Consider the following 20,071-nt stretch of genomic DNA (forward strand, 5'->3'; position numbering starts at 1 on the left):
CATCAGTTTGTGTAGTCACACGACCGGCTATATTTCCGGGAGAGAAGTTGACTGACTGAGGCTGCCGGTGTCAGAAAATTTATTTATTTTTGTTGCTTCACTTGAACCATCAAAATGGCGTTGAGCGACGCAGATGTACAGAAGCAGGTTAGTTGAACATGGATATCAACCCTAAACTAGTCCTTTTGTGATTGGATGCGGTATTCAGTGACCAGATGACAAAATAGTTTCATCTCCAAATTCGCCGAACGAATATGTCGATTATTTGTCTGTCACGAGTGCAGAAACATGAACTCTTGTCATTGACGTGACCGTGGGGGTGACTTTGAGATTTTAACATGAAATGCTTACATGTGCTCACTTTCAAACCGGAACTGTATCTCTTCTGATCAGTAAAAGACTATGTGTAAAAATAGCTGAATAGATCTGAGCAGCGAGCACCTGATTGTGACACCGTCTCAACATCTGGATGTTGGAAGATTTCAACATTGAACGCCTTAGTTGATCATTTATGATTGAATGAAACACGGCACAAACATCTCAGTTGCTTAAAAAGATTCTGGATTAGGCCATCATAGTAAACAGTTAGGGTGAAGTCAGTGCTTTTTCCTAAATAAGATGGTACAATGTCGTACAAACAGGATATTAAAACTTACTACTTTCAATTGAACAACTTCCATTGTATCAAGACAAAGTAAATGATCAACATTATCATGATTATACACAGGTGTAATGATACAGTTTATTTAATATAAAATTATTTTATGTTTATATCAGATTTGGCACAATTACCGTATGGGACTTTTGAGCGTCCACAGGGACATTCGCTAATATATTGGCTGGAGAACAATCCCAATAAGCACAGACTCCAATTGATAAGTGTACACAAAACTTATATCCTCTTTAAATATATCTCTCGTGTATAATATGCACAGACCTTTCTTTGGTATCATGTCAGTATATGACTGTCATGATCAGTCTTCGTAAATAGAATATCATCAAAACGTGTTGAATTATGCAATTAAGTTAGCCCTGTTGTTTTACTATTAAAATGTTCACTGTATTGCTGGACTAATGTTTGTAATCCATTTTATTAATTTTATTCAAAATTTCAATCAATAATGGTTACATTAATTTCAGTGAAATCGTGTGTTCACAGGGCCAGATTTACCACATAATGCGATAGCACCATCTCATAATTATTCGCAGCAACAACAATAATTTTTCTTCTGTTTCATTTTTGATGAATCTAAATGTGAAAAACTATTTCCAATTTGCATAGTTTTCCCTTGTTTACATCACATGCAGTCATTGAAGCCATACCGAGAGGTAGCGATGTGGTCTCTATGATGTAAAAATATATATTGTTGTGCACCTCACAACTGCAGTTTTAGGACCATATCTATATGATTAAGGAAAAGAATATGTAAAGCACACAGTCTGTTCTGATTTCAGCGTTTGTTTAAAAACAAGAGAGTGGTCCGGTCACATGATATGCAAATTTGTCCGTGGCAGTAGTGTTATGCAAAGAAATGTAACTTATAGAAAACAATGATTAATTAAAAACTGGATGTAATATTTAGGATTTTTGTACTTATATTTTCTTCAAGAATGTTAATAAAACTGTATATATATTTTACTAATGAGTAGCTGAAACAAGAAGTGCTAATTAACTTTAAATATTTCATCATTTAAGGTTAGTGCTTGAAAATCACAAACACAAAGCATATGTTTTTTTTATTTTTCAACTTTTTCTGCTGATTGCCAGTACTTCCTGTTTGGAACAATGGCGTTGCCAATCTTTTTTACTCATCATTAATGTGGATCTGCGTTATGTAAGTTAATACATGCAAGCATGTAGCAGTGTCTGCTCTGGCTTAAAGTTTCTTGGGGTCAGTTGGACCCCTTCAGCATAAAATTAGGGGTCCCAAACAAAAATGGAGGGGTCCAATTTGTAGCATCATAATATAACATAAACAACAGAATACAGTGGTTGTGAAAAATCAGACATCTTTTCGCAACTGCAAAATATCAACAAACAGGCAAAGTGAGAGAAAGGTTCACATCAGGACACATCCTGCTCTCGTGACCAAGAGGTTTACATTAAGGGACAAACAATTTCTTAAAATGGAAATTTGATACTAATGAATATTTTAACACAAAACTATACATGTTAATATCTAACTTTGTAAATGAAAAGGCAGTACACGGGTGATCAGCCATTGGTAAGGGGTCATAGGGGCAGACATTTGTTAATGTTTATATCTAGATCTTCCAATGATTTGAAGTTTATGGATTCAGTCAAGTTCAATGGCTGTTCTGATGCTACTGTACTGAGTAGTGAGTTCATGTCGTAACTGTGACAATGATCAATGAGTCATAACATAATTGGGATATCAAACAGTTTTTTTAAGTAAGAGTATGTTCAGGATCCAGCATTTCCTTCATAAATCTAGTCAACAATGAACATGTTTCAGGTGCTATAAATGTTAAAACATGTCATTTACACTAATAACGGTTCTGTCAAAATGTGTTTTGCAATTCTTAATATAACCCACAAGAGATTGAATTATAATCAGCTTGATAAGTCTGTTGTAGAATAACTAAATATTCAGAGTCCGCTAAATAAAAACAATGCTTACATTCAAGTGTCCGCATTTATTCTTTATCATATACAGTATGGCGGTATCGATAAATCTCGAAATCCACACAAACTGTCGACTGTTTACTTATGCAAATCTAAGCACGATATATTTCATTGCATGATTGAATACAGGACTCGTTGCGGTATGTCACGGCTACTTGTACACACGTTAACTTCTTTATGATAGTTTCTGGGATGTTTTTGAAGTGGAATTACCCCTACCTCCATTCGAAATTGATACGAAAAAGAACCCATTTGTTTAAACGAAGTTCCTTGATCAAACCTCGGTCGTATGTAAAATACAAAACAGGACGTGATGTAAACCATATAACCCACACAGGAACTTTGTTTACCAAACTCGGTAAAGAAAATCAGCATCGATCAATCCAATGAACAAAAAATATTTGAATCACATATTTAATAAGGTTATAAGCGTGCCCCATTTCAATCTACTGCGATAACATAGCGTACCATCCTACACGGTCGCTCGATTTCGCGGGTCACTGTTACCACGTTCTGAAGTATACCCTTCATGTGCCGGGCTATTTTTAGTTTGGTCGAAAATATCCCGACCTTGTGTCAATCAAGCTAAATGAATTACGACTATATCCGACCTGCTTAATATGCGGCACCTGATTGGCTGAAGCAAAGCTACGGACCATACCAAACATTAATACATACAAAACCGAAAATAGATATAGGTCAAGAAACCGGTTTGGGTATTTGTCACAAACAGGGAGAGAATAATGAAACTGGTTTGGTTTAGCAAACGGAAGTGTTAATCAACATGCTTCCCGGTCTTGTTTGGCAACAAATACCTTTACGCAAAGACGTACGTCTTTGATTTACGATAACAGTGCCAATTCGATATGAAATTAATAACGCCCCAGTCACTGCGTCCACGAGACCCACACATGTTACGCAGGTGCGTTCAAACTCATTTTTGTGCGTCCAAGATGCAAAAACGCGCTCTTCAGCCAACACTGATGTAGTATTGTTTGTAAGAGAAGTATATATCTAAAGTGGTACAATACGGAGACAGATCGTTTTCTGCATTCACCATACCATGAAATTTACGATCTATCAATTCTGTTTTTGGTTTTTTTACCAATTATTTTCTAATAGGCACCCCCTATTTCTAATTTTGAGGGCGTCTGGATGCTTATAACATCTAATTTTGAGAGCGGCTTGAGGGTTATTATGTCTAATTTTGAGAGCGCCTGAATGCATTTTAGGTCTAATTTTGAGAGCACCTGGATGCTTATTACGTCTAATTTTGTGAGCACATGGGCAGTTATTATGTCTAATTTTGAGAGCACCTGGATGCTTATTACGTCCAATTTTGAGAGCGTCTGAACGCTTATTAGGTCTAATTATGAGAGCACCTGGATGCTTATTAGGTCTAATTTTGAGAGCACCTGGAGGCTTATTACGTCTTATTTTGAGAGCGTCTGAACGCTTATCATGCTTATTAGGTCTAATTTTGAGAGCACCTGGATGCTTATTACGTCTAATTTTGAGAGCACATGGGCAGTATTTATGTCTAATTTTGAGAGCACCTGGGCGCTTATTAAATCAAATATGATTGGTGGTTCTTTATGGAATTAAATACACACACGCCCTAACATGTTTTGTTAATTGCAAATTGAATGTAAGGTGAAGGTGATAGTGCTGAGGTCAGTGGAGGAAGTAGAGGACCTTGCAGTGATAGATGAAAGCTGACAACCCAGGAATTTAAGCCTGGAGGGCTATATAGATAAGCTGTTTATATAGACCCACTTGATGAACACTGGGTCTCAGACATGTTACACTTGGGCAGATGAGGATTCTCAATGAACACACACCACAATTAGGGATGTTTAGTTCTTGTAACCTTGGTTGTGATAGTTAATAAGCAATTTTGTTCTCAAAACATTTTTTTCCTCACCAGCTTTCGACTTCCTGTCCCAAACGGTTGAAGGGGTGAGCCTCAAACTTTTTGAGGATGTCTAGCACCATAATAGAACTCAGATTTGTTCTTGGGGTTAGCATGGTTAGAATCAAAACATTGTTGTTGTTGATTTTCTTAAAAAAATGAAATTTGTGATAAATATGAAAATCATCTTCTTAAAACTAGCCCTGCACCATGACTGTGGAATACATGTATCAGGGATCTATCTAGGATTCCAAATTAAGTGCCCTTGGCAAACGACTTGGAAAAAATCATGATATTTTTAAAAATTTGATTATATTTGGTACCTTATTTTTAAAAATTCTGAGATATTGAGAATTTTTTAGTTCAGATTGTGAATGTTTACTATCATTTGCTACAGACTTGGGGCAGAATATCGAGCTCTGAGCAGATCTAGATAAATCCCTGTGTATCTTATGAAACAAACACCAATCTAGAATACTGTATGAAAATGAAAGTCTAGCCAGCTCCACTCCATAATCACCTCAGGAGGCCTACCAGAGAAAACCAGCAGAGAGCAACTAAAATATGGAATTTGTAGAACATACAAATTCCGATGAAGACACAATCTACATAAAGTGTGCATTGGAATAATAAGAACCTGGCACATTTTCAATGGAGCCAAACTCAGTATATCACAAAGACAGCAACAAACTGAATGCGCATGCTCTCGGTTTCTTGCAGTCTCCATTGAACATGTACCGCATTCTTATCATTATGAAGCACACTTTATTGGGATTGTGTCTTGTTTTTAATTTGAGACTATTTCTATTTAAAGTTCTAATTAAAAGTGTGTACATATCCCATAGTTCGGGTTCTCTCTGCTAGTTTTCTTTGGTAGGCCTGTACCAGTGTCTTTCCCAACTTTGAGGCCTGGTACCTAGGGTAGGTTGTCCGTCAGTCTTGCCCAGAACAACCAGTTGATAGTTTACCACAAGGAACAAAGCATGTTTTTCCTAATGGATTTTGTCAGGAATCTGGTGTGCAATGTAGCGTTGGGGATAAAGGATAAAGGTGGGACCTTTGTTGTAGTTTTAAAAAGACACCATTACTGTACAAAGATTTCCCCCAGTTGAGAGTACTTTAACCATGAACATAATAATGGATATTTTGTTGAGGTGAAACAATACAGCAAGGTCATGTATCATGATACATAGGTCATGGTACATACATATCACAATACACATATTTAAGTTAAATTGCATGGAACGTCTTGAGTATAAATATTTCAGAGCAGGTTCAAAAGGAAAAGCTAGCTGTAGACACATGTTCATAGCGGCTATTTTAGTCATGAAGTTGACGTGCAAATTACAACATATTTTAAGATGTTTGACTGACAAAAATGCTGCGGGGCCATAAAACGAGTAATACGGAATTAATTTTACAAAGTGTAATGCATTGTATCGATACAGGAAAAAATGTATTGCATCTCATATCCATGATATTGTTGCATGAAAACTCACAGTGCGCAGATGTACTGTTTCACCCCTTATATTTTGTATGTCAGCTCAGCTTTCACTCACACAAAGAAACTCTGCCCTTATTAAAACTGACGTGAGTATGAAAGTTTTTTGGGGGGTCACATGATCCTAGCAAGCAAAGTGTCAAAATCGCCCATTCCAGGATCAAGTGCTACTTGGTCTTTATGGCCAGGCAGCATGCAAACGCTCTAATAACAAGTAACAGGATTACATTTTAGAAATATAGGACTTAAGGCATGTAAGGGCATCTCTATGCTTTCTGTTACCATGGTAATGTTCAACATGTTTCTTATATTTTGTGGGGGGCACGGGTGGCCCAGTCGTCTAAGGCGCCGTGATCTGGACACGCCAGAAACCTATGATCTGATGATTGTGGGTTCGAATCCCGGTTTGCCCCGATTATGTTTCTAGGTTTGTCAGCACCATACCTGTGCTCGTGGGTTTCACCGAAGTGGTAAACGTCTGAGACCTGCATCACTTCGGGCTTTCCTCCTACTTTAAGCTGACACGCCGTGATATAACTGGAATAATGTTAAAAGCGTTAAACCCAACTCACACACTCACTTACATTTTGTGCCATGGTTTAAACAATACCGTATACGACGTAATAAACGCCCCACTCTAATAAGCGCCCACGGCGACATTTGCTAAGATATTGGCTGGTGAAAAATCCCAATTAGCACCCCTTCCGATTGATCAATGTACACACGACTCATTTATTCCTGTATAATACGCACTCGTGTGTTATATGCACCCTTGATTATGGGCAATTAAATTCAGGAAAAATATATGTCATACTTAAATATTTCAGGCTGTCAGCATAAACCATGAAATTTATCTTTCAACTCTTTTTTTTCACAAAAATAATATTCTAATAAGAGCCCCCTATTTTTAATTTTGAGAGTGCCCTGGATGCTTATTACGTCGAATACGGTAACTATCGTAAATTGGAATAATACTCTGTGAAGCCATGATGATTTGGTGACGGCTCTGTTACGGAATATACAGAATAAGATTATGTATGAACTAGCTTAATGGTGATATTCCCTGCAGATTTGGCAGTAAGTAGTTACCATAGTTACTGAGTTGCGTCCCTTGGGCACAACAGAAACCTATGATTGAAGGTTCGAATCCCGGTTCTCCCCGATTATGTTTCTAGGTTTGTCAGCACCATACCCATGCTCATGGGTTTCACCGAAGTGGTAAACGTCTGAGACCTGCATCACTTCGGGCTTTCCTCCCCCATTAAGCTGACACGCTGTGATATGACTGGAATACTGTTAAAAGCGGCGTTAAACCCAACTCACTCACTCATTAAGTTATCCCTGCATAAATGGGCCACCACTCACCATTGGAGTGAAATATGTTGAATTCTTTAGGATTTTTTTTGCGTATTTAGTCAAAGATACTTCTCTGATAATTGATCGATATTTAGTTAACGATTATCAATCGCTATGATCTGTATCAATAGCCTGCCCTATTATTGACACAACTTAACCATGATTACTTAATTTGTTCCTGGTGAGTTTACTGTCTATATTGTGTATCAAGGCCACGTTCCACAAAGCGATCTTATGTAAAGGTATGAAAGTAACGATCATCTTAGCGCTAAGATTGCTTTGTGGAATGGGGCCCTGGACCTTACTATCCCAGATACAATGTGTTTCAAACTAAGTAATGTGCTGCAGCCGCGGCTGAGTGGAAGAAGGACATTATTTGTAAACCAGGGTTAGAAACTAACAGTTTTTGTCCCTTAAAATGGGCCAATTTCTACTAGTCCTTAGGATACCTTACTATTGGGCAGTTGGGTAAGGACTACAGGACTAGTGCCAATTTCTAACGCTTTAAACTGGGAACTATTTTACAGGATAAATATATCCTGGTATTTGCCTGATTATTCATGATTATTCATGATTATTCATGATGATTCATGTTGTATTTCAGATCAAACACATGATGGCCTTCATAGAGCAGGAGGCCAATGAGAAGGCCGACGAGATCGACGCCAAGGTGAGTTGCGGGAGTAACCATGGTAACACTGCTGTTGTAGTAATTCCAAAAGTTTTTGAATACCAGTTGTACGACATTCAAAGATTGGCAAATATGTTTTAGGCAAAAGTTCAAGTTTATGGTATAATTCCAGTTTACTATGGATTTTGTCCCTTTGACCATGTTGACATGAGTTACACTGACAAAAGGTTTTGGGTTTTTGCCAGTTTTGATTAAGGGAGGGATCAGTTGACTTGTTTGGTAATGGATGATGCTATGTTGATTGTAGGCTGAAGAAGAGTTCAACATAGAGAAGGGTCGTCTGGTGCAGCAGCAGCGCGTCAAGATCATGGAGCTGTACGAGAGGAAGGAGAAGCAGGTGGAACTGCACAAGAAGATGTGAGTGGTGGGGGTGGGGAGAGTGTGTTGGGGTGGGGAGAGTGTGTTGGAGGGGTGGGGAGAAGGCAGGGAGAGGGTGTTGGGAAGGGGTGGGGAGAAGGGGTGGGGAGAAGGTGTTGGAGGGGTGGGGAGAAGGTGTTGGAGGGGTGGGGTGGGGAGAGGGTGTTGGGAAGGGGTGGGGAGAAGGTGTTGGGAAGGGGTGGGGAGAAGGTGTTGGAGGTGTGGGGAGAAGGTGTTGGAGGGGTGGGGTGGGGAGAGGGTGTTGGAGGGGTGGGGTGGGGAGAGGGTGTTGGAGGGTGAAGAGAATGAGTGGGAGGGTTGGGGAAAGGAGTTTTGATTGGCTGATAGTGTTTTTAAGAAGTGTCCTGGGGAGATGTGTTGGAAGAATAAGGAAAGTGTTTGGGAGGGTAAGAGAGAGGGGCGATGACAGTGGTTTGGATGAGTTGGGGTAGGGTTTGGGAGGGTAAGAGAGAGGGGCGATGACAGTGGTTTGGATGAGTTGGGGTAGGGTTTGGGAGGGTAAGAGAGAGGGGCGATGACAGTGGTTTGGATGAGTTAGGGTAGGGTTTGGGAGGGTAAGAGAGAGGGGCGATGACAGTGGTTTGGATGAGTTGGGGTAGGGTTTGGGAGGGTAAGAGAGAGGGGCGATGACTGTGGTTTGGATGAGTTAGGGTAGGGTTTGGGAGGGTAAGAGAGAGGGGCGATGACAGTGGTTTTGATGAGTTGGGGTAGGGTTTGGGAGGGTAAGAGAGAGGGGCGATGACAGTGGTTTTGATGAGTTGGGGTAGGGTTTGGGAGGGTAAGAGATAGGGGCGATGACAGTGGTTTGGATGAGTTGGGGTAGGGTTTGGGAGGGTAAGAGAGAGGGGCGATTACAGTGGTTTGGATGAGTGTTGGGGTAGGGTTTGGGAGGGTAAGAGAGAGGGGCGATGACAGTGGTTTGGATGAGTTAGGGTAGGGTTTGGTGCAGTGGTCTGGGAAGAGGGTGTTGGAAGGTTGGAGAGATTGTGCTTTATCAGAGGAAGAAGCAAGAACTGCACAAGACAAAAACACATGAATGTGTGATGTAAATGCAGTGGGAAGATGCTGTACATTGGTGGTGAGAATTGGTTGTACGATGCTAAATGGGCCCTAAGAGCAAGTAGGATGTCAGGCCTTTAACCTTTAGCCTGCTGAATTATTTTCACACTTCTTACCCCTGCCTGCTGGATTAATTTTAGCATAAGGCGCTCTAAAGAGGGTGGGTGATTTCAAACAGTCGGTGCCTCATTAAACAAGGGGCAATTGAAGAAATATTTTGCACATTTATTCCTGATAGAAAACTACACAGTACTATATAAAAATATCCTGATGTTTTCAATCATACCAATGTTAAGACCAAAGCGAACACAAAATTTGTAAATTTTCTTGAACTTACCTGAATTGCGTTATTGAAGGTGGTTTGCATTTCATGCTAGGAACCTTTTAATATCGTAACATTTGTGCAAATTGATTTCAATAATCATATCTCCGATATCTTAATTTTAATTGAGTAAAAATTCGGGTTTTTTTTATCAGCAAATAACAGCGCGATGGTAAATTAGGAACCATTTCAGTGAATTTATTATCTAAACGTTAAACATAAAAATAACTTAATTTTCGAGGTCATCATGTCGGTTGCAGAAATACGAATATTCGGGTTAATCTGACGTGTCATGTTATAAAATTTGCAGGAAACAATTAATGACTTATAAATATTCACTAATCCTAATTTCAAGCGTTTTGGTTGAATATTTACGATATACAAAAATAAACAACCCGTGTCATGATGCTAGCAGACGTCCTAAAATCAAACATGGCGCGCTTCGCTCGACCTCCGCATAACTTATTGCTATTTTAACATCAACAAAGTTTACATTGCCTTTAAAAATATAACTTGGCGAAAGTTGACGATCTTCTCAATCGAAGAATGTTTTATTCGTCATATTCCAATAAATATGACGAGAGAAAAATGAAAATAAAGATCGTGAATTCTGACAGCACTATTTCAATAAGTGCATAGGTCACCGGATGTGATGTCACAGACAGGGGTAGTCTGCTGATAAGCTTTCGAAACAAAACAATTACAGTAAATTTTGAAATAGTTCGCCAATCACATACAGCAAAAACATAAGTCGATACACAGTATCAGTAATCGCCACTAACATGAAATAAAAATGTGACTTTGACGATATAATTCGCGTATTAGTTAATCCGTTTGACCTTGCATACTCCCGTGACCCGGAAACGGTAGACGATAAATCAACATGCCACATGCAAGTTTCTCGGTATCTTTTATTTGAACTTCTGTTGATATTTAAGAATCACCATTCAATGTTGTGAATATAAATGGGACATGATTCATATTTCTGCGATGTAAACGCTGATAAGTTTCACTACAACAAGTGTATCCCACGTAATACGTCTATGGATATCGTCGATCAGCAAGATCACCCTCTTCAACAGGTGCGCGAAAATGGGCTTGACAAAACGTGTTTCAAAATAACATCCCCGCGTTGCTGAATATGATAGGGTATATATAAGCAATAAAATGCTACGTACATATTTTCGGTGTTAGTTCCACATTACATTTAGGATAGCTTTCCTTTCGGGAATACATTCATAGATTCTAGCATGATTTTAGAACAGTTACACGAAGGATTTCTAAATTTATTCCAAAAATATGAAGACCACCATGATGGCGTATTGATGATAGATTTGTAATTGTTTAATTATTTACAGCTGTTTACAGGTTTTAAAATTTTAAGTTATATTTAATAGTTATTTTTCCCACAATGATGGTGTGTGGGGACAGTAAATATTAGTCTTTGCATCAGCACAGTGTAACTGATCAAACTTCAATTATTATCTTTAGTTTAAACATATTTATTCAACAATTATTATCTTGCACTCTGAAAATCAACTATGTGAATAAGTAACTCTCTGATGTCATCATTTTAATTTTAGTATTCCATGAATAATGAATAAATCAGATCCTTAACATATACATACTAAACTCATATGGACATTAATCTTGTGCATTATGTGGTTTGTTTCCAAGTAAAACAATTCTAAAATAAAATTTAATAGGAATTAATTTAATTTAATTACAGTAACAGTACTTGTAACAGTACATGACATTTTTGTTTGTTTAATCACAAGAACCATGGTGGCACATGAGCTGGTAAGTTTGCCACAGGTTTCTTAGAAAATGCTATCTCAGTCTTCTGGTTGGAATGAAAAGAAACATGCCTGTGTACATGTTTACCCTTGCCAGATGTATTTTTTCCAGTCAGCCAATCCATTACTTTTGTTCATCTTATGTGGTCTATTTTATACATACAGGTACTGCTTCCAACCTGTTTTTTCTTTGTATGCAATCACAGTATCACAACTTCCTCAGCTGGTGTGTATAAAAGTTCCCCTGTCATCATGAAAAAAGAATTATAAAGGAAAGTCATATTTTCATTCAAAAACATATCTGTCTTTCCTTGAATAGTCTTTGTCTAAGTGCCAGAAATGTCAGTGTCATAAAAAAAATAAAAACAGATTTTCATAAGGACTTTTCTTAGGTAGACCTAGATCTAAGTCAAACCATGTGACAAGTTAGGTAGAATTATAACCTTATAAGCCCTCATTTCTGAGGTGTCCATATTTTAAACATTTTTAGGACTAAACGTGATCTGTGTAGATCTGCCTGTTTTGTTATGTAAAACAAATTCTTGTCTTAAAAAATGAGAAAAGGAATCATTCAGACGAAATTTTTTTATCCCATTGATTCACGAAAATCAGTTGAAATGTACAGTGGTGACTTTTGTACCCAAAATTTCTAGTAATTTGTTACCCAAATGGGTATGTGATTTTGTAGATCAACCTAGAATTATTTCAAAGATATACATTAATTTGGTGTCTTAAACTTAACATATCACTTTCCTATCAAAACAATTCATTCTAACTTAGGTTTAACCAACTTAACTGGCCTCTCCTTCAGTGACAAGACGTCAATTTTCTCTCAAAACCAAACAATCAATTTCAAGGATCACAGTCATAATCATATTTGGAACTTGATGAAATATTTTATTGTGTGTTCTGTTCATCTACATGAAAACATAAATATAATTATAGATCTATTTTCTTATTTTCTTAGGTACAAATTCACAAAGTATTTTGGGTACAATTTAATTTGTTTTGGGTACAAAATCACATATATAGGAGCCTAGAATCTATATATATTTACACTAGCCTACCTCGTTGTGTACCAAAATTTTATCGGTTCAGAGGACGGGAGGTTCTCAGAAAGTTTTCAACAACATCTTTAATATTTAAATTGTTCTTTTTGTAATGTTAGACCTATAACAATATTATGTTATTATTATGGCATATCAATACGTTGTATCGCTCTCCGTTGCGTTCGTTTTTAGAAAATATTTTAAAATTAATATCATCGAGCGTGAAATCCATTACGGTTTCGGATTTAGACTTGCACATTTGATGGCGACAATCACGAAGAAATATGAAACAAATAGGAGTAAAGACTGCTCTCCAGATCAATAAATAGTAAAGAGTTGACGAAAAATAGTAAATTATGTATTTTCTTTTGAATTTGAATCTATTTCGGAATTTCTTTATGATAGCTTACCAACTTTTGCATATTTTGCTTCCATGTGTCACATGCGGTACGTGCTTCCGGTTTCAGAAATCATAGCTAAAATTGCAAGTATTTTGATTATTTCTCATAAAATGCATTATTTTGCTATTGAATGGTTTACCTAGAATGTATATCAGTTCAGATTTTGCGTATCATCCAATATTTGTCATTTTTCGCAGTGTTTGTTGACTTTGTTCAACTCAACAAATCGCGAGTTAGGCCACGCCCAAACGTATCACTGACGTTTGTCAGCTGTTTTTCGGCTTGTCAATGTGTCGGAAAGTTTATCAAACGAAATCATTTCCAAACTCTTTAAAAATGAAATTCTTTTTACAAAGATTTATACATACGTGTCAATAATTCTAGAAAATTAAGTTAGATGTAACAAAATGATTGTAATAGTCTAACGGGATAACTATGCATGTGGAGTTGTTTGTTTACCGCCGTTGCCATGATAGTACAAGTTTCATCCAATCGATGATGTTACGATTCAGATTGTTTTTGTTTACAATTAGTTACACCGAAAGTTGCTAATTTTTAGAAATTAAGGAACATAAGTGTTTTCCTTTCGCCAGCAAACAAAAAATTATGATCGAATAGGAAAAATGATGAAATTATAAAGAAAATATCGGACTGCATGCCGCTCAACGTGAAGTGCCAAAAGTCAACAATGGCCGTTTCTGGTAGTTGTGTGCCGAGAAGTTTGGCCGAAACATTTTTAACTCGCGATATTTTCTTTTTGAGGTAAATAAATGACTGAACGTTTTGATATTGAGCAAGCTGAGGATTTATGCATGTCATACGTAATTTAAATGTTACGCAAAGCCTTCTTGGTAAATAGATATGGCGAGTTTTATTTTGGGGTGTTGTTATGCTATTCGCCTGTCGAATGGGTTCGACATCAGATGCACGGGGATGGACACCTCTGTCGAATGGGTTCGACGTTAGCGTGCAGAGCTTTAAAGGGGGCATTATTATGTGCTATCACTTTAAGGACTTGTAAATGTTGAAGCTCTGTAGCATCCCTGAAGTGGACCAAGTTACATGTAGCGATGTTCTCTGTCAACAGTCAGATGTCCAACTTGTTGAACCAGGCCAGACTGAGGGTGCTGAAGGCCCGGGAGGACCACATCAAGGTGAGCAGTAGGGAACATTAGACAGCTCGCTGTGCAGAGTTATGTCCCTTTGTCATGCCAGTATCCGCTGATCAAGGGTATTAATCTTGATTAAACTTGATTATTATGAATCATGTTCATGTGACTCACAAACTTAAAATTCTTTGAGCTTTGGGCTTTGGGCTTTGAGCTGACAGGCTGTGATATGACTGAAATGTTGCTCACAGTGTCCTTAAGCATGTTAAGCCCAACTCACTCAATAGGCCATATGTTGCATCATCTGGTCAAGTACCTATTGTTGTTTCAGTCTGTGCTGGAGGAGTGCTCAAAGCGACTGGGGCGTGTGACTGAAGACAAGGCCAAGTACCAGAAGGTGTTGGAGGGGCTCATCTCTCAGGTGGGTTGTACATGGAATAGTTCAGGTGTTGTAGCTTAGTGCTACAATCTAGGATAACTTATTTGAATGTGTGAATCCCAGACTACATGATATTTTATATGACTTGTGGAATTTGACCATGGTGTCTCCGGCTGTGATGTGGAACTGATGTGGTGGGTGTGTTTCAGGGCCTCTTCCAGCTCCTGGAGACCAACGTCACCATCAGATGTAGGGAGGTGGACCGCGACGTCGTCCAGGTAACTTTTGTTCAGTGCTTTGATCCCATGCTTGTGTGAATGACATAATAAAAAATTAAGGTCTTTGCTTTGGTCTTATCACGCTTCGATAGCTGCAGTTTGTGTTTTTGTACCACATGTTACATGTTAAAAGAATTTATTTGTATGTGGAGAAAAGGTTCCCAAATTTACTTTTTGTGAGAACATTTAGCATGTTTTAAGGCAGACTTAAGTGCATGATGTTTCTCTAAAATGTTAGGGGTGGTCGGGTAGCCTAGAGGTTAAAGCGTTAGTTCGTCACGCCGAAGACCCGGGTTCGATTCCCGACATGGGTACAAGGTGTGAAGCCCATTTCTGGTGCCGTGATATTGCTGGAATATTGCTAAAAGCGGCGTACTCATTCACTCACTCTAAAATGTTAATCCCCAAGAATGTTGATTTGATGACATCTAGAATTTGTGTTCTGTGTGTTAAGGCTGCCATCCCCGGTGCAGTCAACAGCTACAAGACAGCTACAAAAGGCAGGGACACGAAGGTGACAGTCGACACGGACAATTACCTGCCATCAGACATGTGAGTACTGGCTTCACGGTAATAAACTCTCTGGGAATTCCTGGTTAGAATCAGTTCCCACCAACCTAGAGGTGCCTAAGAGGCGCCCTACTGCATCAGGTGGTCAGGCTTGGTGACTTGGTTGATTGTGTGTCATCGTAACCCAACGGCATGGATCATTGTTACACAATATCAATCACTGGTCAAGACTAGAATTGTTACAGGCCATGGTCATATAGCTGGAATATTGCTGAATGCTGCATTCAACAAAGCAAAGACAAAAAAAATAGAGATAACAGATAACATCTTGTACATTCTTACTAATAATAACAAAATACATGCCACTTATCATAAATACTGTAAATCTGGAAATTAATGCGTCTACCAATTAATACGACTGCTGACCCATAGCCAAAATTGCGACTAAATATCAATGCGACTCCCCACACCCGTTCCCCAGTGGAATGACACATCTCCTTACCTTAAAGAGAAGGTGCCAACAAGCTTGACACGAGTGGGTAGAACTCTTTGACCCCAGCAGTGATAACTTGCCGGACGCCCATTGTGTAATTCCTATTCTTTCAATGACATTGTTATATACTTGTCACAACTGCTGCTCAATAAACCGTGTTTGTGTTTTTATTCAAGTTGGTATTTCCGCTCTCAAAAGTGGGCGGTGAGGCAGTCTCATTGTTGATAGTCATTTGAAGATATAAATGCGAAGTTAATTGGTGCGAGCAAAGACCACTCACATTTTTTGCATTCAATTCACACTCACATTAATTTCAAGATTTACAGTAGATGGCATACATGGCAACTGTCTGTTGAAGAAATAAACAAAAAGTGCCTTGTGCACAGGTCTCGAGACTAGTTTTTAAAGGGAGGTAATTATGTTTATTATTTTTGTTGTAAGTGACTTGTTACTGACACTAAAATGTCAAAGCAAAAGTGAAAGATTTTGTGAGGGAAATGGCTGATAACTTTTTAATTGCGGGGTTGACCAAAAATCCATGAATCCATGGATTACCAAACAGGCCGAAAAAAGGATTTTTTTCAAAATTCACTGAACAGTTTGGCTGTAAAAGCGAAAATGAACGGTGCAAGATGCATGGTTGAGCGAGTTTGCATTAATGGGTGGAGACAAACATAGATGGCAGTGACTGAATTATTTTGTTGTGTCTGCCCTAAATATCCTCAACTCGAAGGTTAATTACAGTAAATTGTAGAAAAAACCCTGAGAACATAAAACTTTATAATATATAAGTGGGCAAGGGACACTATATCTGCTTGCCCTGCAGGACAAGTTGGGTTTAAGAAATATTTCCAGCCCTGCTGTAGTTGACTCCTACCATTGCCTGTGCATCAACCAACCAATTCCTGTTTCAGTGCTGGAGGGGTGGAGCTTATTTCACAGTTCAAGTTCAAGGTGGAGAATACACTGGACAGCCGACTGGATCTCATGAGTCAACAGGTTGGTAAACAGCATAGTGTATAACACTGTTTCCCAGGACGTGGCATCTATCCAATAACACCTTTGCTTGTGGCCGCCAGCTTGCTGTATTTCCCATGGTGTTTGAGTTCAGGCTGTGTATTACAACTTAGGTACAGGGTGGCCAGTATAATTAGTTATTATCAGTGTCTGTCATTCGTAGAGCGTTCGCTCGTCACGCCGAAGACCCGGGTTCGATTCCCGACATGGGTAAAATGCACGAAGCCTATTTCTGGTGTCCCCCGCCGTGATATTGCTGGAATATTGCTGAAAGCGGTTTGAAACCAGATTCACTCACGCTTGTTCACTCACTCACTCCACTCCACTCCACTCCACTCCACTCACTGTCAAGAGTAGATAATCTTGGTGAGGTTACAGTGAGTCACCTGGCTGATTGTGTTAGTATCCTAATGTCGGTTCTTATTCTTTCAGCGAGGGAGTGAATGTTACTTTACCCTAGTCAGCAGTATTCCAGCTTGTTTGTGATGCTATCTATTCCCAATATGATTCTGGAGATTTTACTTGTTGGTTGTGTGGCCTTAAGTGCAATAAACATCTTGATGTCTTGAAATATGGGTTTCAGAACGTGACTAGATTTAAATTGTGTATCTCCTGACATAAAAACATGCATTTTGAATTCTCAATTTCAGATGTTGCCTGAACTGAGGGAGATCCTGTTTGGGAAGAACCCTAACCGTCGCTTTATGGACTAAACCCCGCCTCATTTCACTCACTTCAGCATATCAACATTCCATGTGACATGGCGAACAAACTACGAATCTACATGACATGTAGCCATAGATTAAAGCACTAGTTATAATCCAGGGTTAGCAGGTATGGCAAGGATTATCTCCCTTCTTTAGGTTAATTATCTCCCCTTGAACACATGTAAATCCATAATCACAGTGCTCAGACTTTTTTCTGTCTGTCAAACTGTTCTAGTCTTTCTTTAAGATCGATTTATGAAGAATGAATGGGAATTTTGTTTTGGATGTCGTGTTTATTATCAGAGTGAGTAGACAGTCCCCAAATACTAGGTTTGATTAATGGTGCTTGAATTGAAGTGTGGAATGTTTATGTCTATTTATCTGATATTTCATCTTTTATGTCCAAATACGAAAAGGAACAGAATACTGTGTACATATATATTTTCCCTGTATATTTGTTTTTTTGAAATTTGAAAATACCTGCATGGGCTGTGAGTTGGCAAGGATAAGGGCATGGGGGGTAAAAAAGCAGTGCTATCAATGTGTGTTCCTGTGCATTAGTTTTAAGAGAAATTGATACATTATTCATAGGCCTCAAATTTTGATTTTATGTCATAATTTTATGACTTTTACTTTCATGAATGTTTCAAGTTTACAAAATGAAAATCATTATATAAGGTTGATGTGCTTTACATAACCGATTAAATGATCAGCATTTTCAGGTTGATCACAGATCACTTAAAACATTGTTTGAAATATTTGATATCTGATTACAATCCTTAAAAGTCATTTCATATAGTATTCATTTGTGTTTTCTGTTCATATGAGCAACGAGCAATTGTATCTCAATTTAGTTGTTTTCCATGTGTTATGCCTGTTTAAAAATGACAAACAATAGAAATATCTTTATGGATGAAAATAAAGTTCAGGAGGTCTCAAATTGTGGTGAAGGAACTATGATATTACAGAAATATGATATTAACAAGAGGTTTGATTGCAGAACTTTGGCTTTATTCTGAGAAAATATTGAAGTAATTATGTATCCAGTATAACAGTTTCTCTTTACTTTCACTCTGTGGGTCCAGAATGGCTCTAGGAGGAATTCCATATTAATAATTTCATTAAAATGTATTTAGACTGCCTAACATTCTCCACTTTTGAGGTGTTATATGTATATATTTTGATGCATTGTTTGATTTTGTTCGAAGATATTGATTATCAGATACATTTCCTTGTGTAAAAAGCAGTACTTGTTATTGTTATTACATCGGAGATCTATAACCTGTTTCCCCATCACTGTTAAACTGTGTAGACACCTCATCACTCCCCACAGACTTCACTGTCATTGCTAATCAAACTCTTCCATGATATACTTAACATGATTATACACTGCCTTCTATGTGCACCGGTACGTGGCACCGGCAGTCTGTGGAGGATAGTGGCATTCCCTTCATTATCCAACTGTGCAGCCACCTTGCAACACATTATTCCTGAGTCGGTACTGGGACGACAGTGGAGACGTTTGGTTTGGGGTTACTTTGTGCCAGCATAATAGAATTGCGTCATATCTTGCGGATCTGTAGTGACCAAACATGTTTACTAAGAGAACATTTTAAATTTGACATGGAAAAATTTGGCAATGAAGACAACACAGAATTTTCTTCGGTATGTATGAGAGTACAATAAGACATGTTTGAAGACCCTGTTATATTAATTGACAAGCCTCCTTGAGAAGTTTTGGCAGGTCGTCTCTCTTCCATCCATTTGAGGATGGAATCATTCTCAACATGGGAGGAATTCCACCAATTTGATAGCCACTAGAAAATCATTTAAATTCTCCCTGAACCCCCTCGGTAGGACTGTCTGAGAATGTCCACTGTTGTATCTGTAAGTAGAGAAGTAGAACACTGTTTCACTGTTTATGCAGTTCAGAGCACCTGCCATGTGTTGATGCAGGTGCAGACATTTTCCTATGGTTGTTGTATTGTGAGTACTGGCGTCGTGGCTTGCACCATTGGTTGCAAGGGCCTCATCATATTGGCTGTGATCGGAGTTGGGCATGGGTCTACGTTATTGACAACGTATTATTAGGCACTGGGACTTTTTTTGTTGACTAGCACTGAGGTAGGCTACATTGTATATTGAGTATGTAGAGAAGACTGATACTATGGAGAAGCTGTAGACCTTGGAAATAAAGCATTTCAGGAAGTTCCTTGTTTGTGTTGTTGCTGAAATATAACATTGTTTGTTTGTTGTTTAATTCTGCACTCAGCAATATTCCAGCTATGTGATGGCAGTCTGTAGATAATAGAGTCTGGACCAGACAGTCCAGTGATTGACATCATCAGAATCTATCCATGCATCTTGGATACGATGACATTCATCAACCATGTCAGCGAGCCTGACCACCGGATCCCATTAGTCGCCTCTAACGACAAGCATAGTCGCCTTTAAGGCAAGCATGGG

General features: G+C 38.4%; 1 protein-coding gene across 1 annotated transcript; it reads left to right on the forward strand.

The window, feature by feature from the left end:
- LOC124126316 (V-type proton ATPase subunit E-like) lies at nucleotides 1-19,813 on the forward strand. The gene is made up of 9 exons (XM_046489714.2): nucleotides 1-147; nucleotides 8,021-8,086; nucleotides 8,355-8,464; nucleotides 14,200-14,266; nucleotides 14,553-14,642; nucleotides 14,810-14,878; nucleotides 15,333-15,430; nucleotides 16,796-16,880; nucleotides 17,549-19,813. Exons 1-9 carry the CDS (start codon nucleotides 115-117, stop codon nucleotides 17,609-17,611), a joined length of 681 nt encoding a protein of 226 aa, XP_046345670.1. The 5' UTR covers nucleotides 1-114; the 3' UTR covers nucleotides 17,612-19,813.
- Nucleotides 19,814-20,071: the final 258 nt, after the last annotated feature.

This window comes from Haliotis rufescens, unplaced genomic scaffold, assembly GCF_023055435.1.
Source record: "Haliotis rufescens isolate VD_foot unplaced genomic scaffold, xgHalRufe1.0.p SCAF_5, whole genome shotgun sequence".
Classification (NCBI taxonomy): Eukaryota; Metazoa; Mollusca; class Gastropoda; order Lepetellida; family Haliotidae; genus Haliotis; species Haliotis rufescens.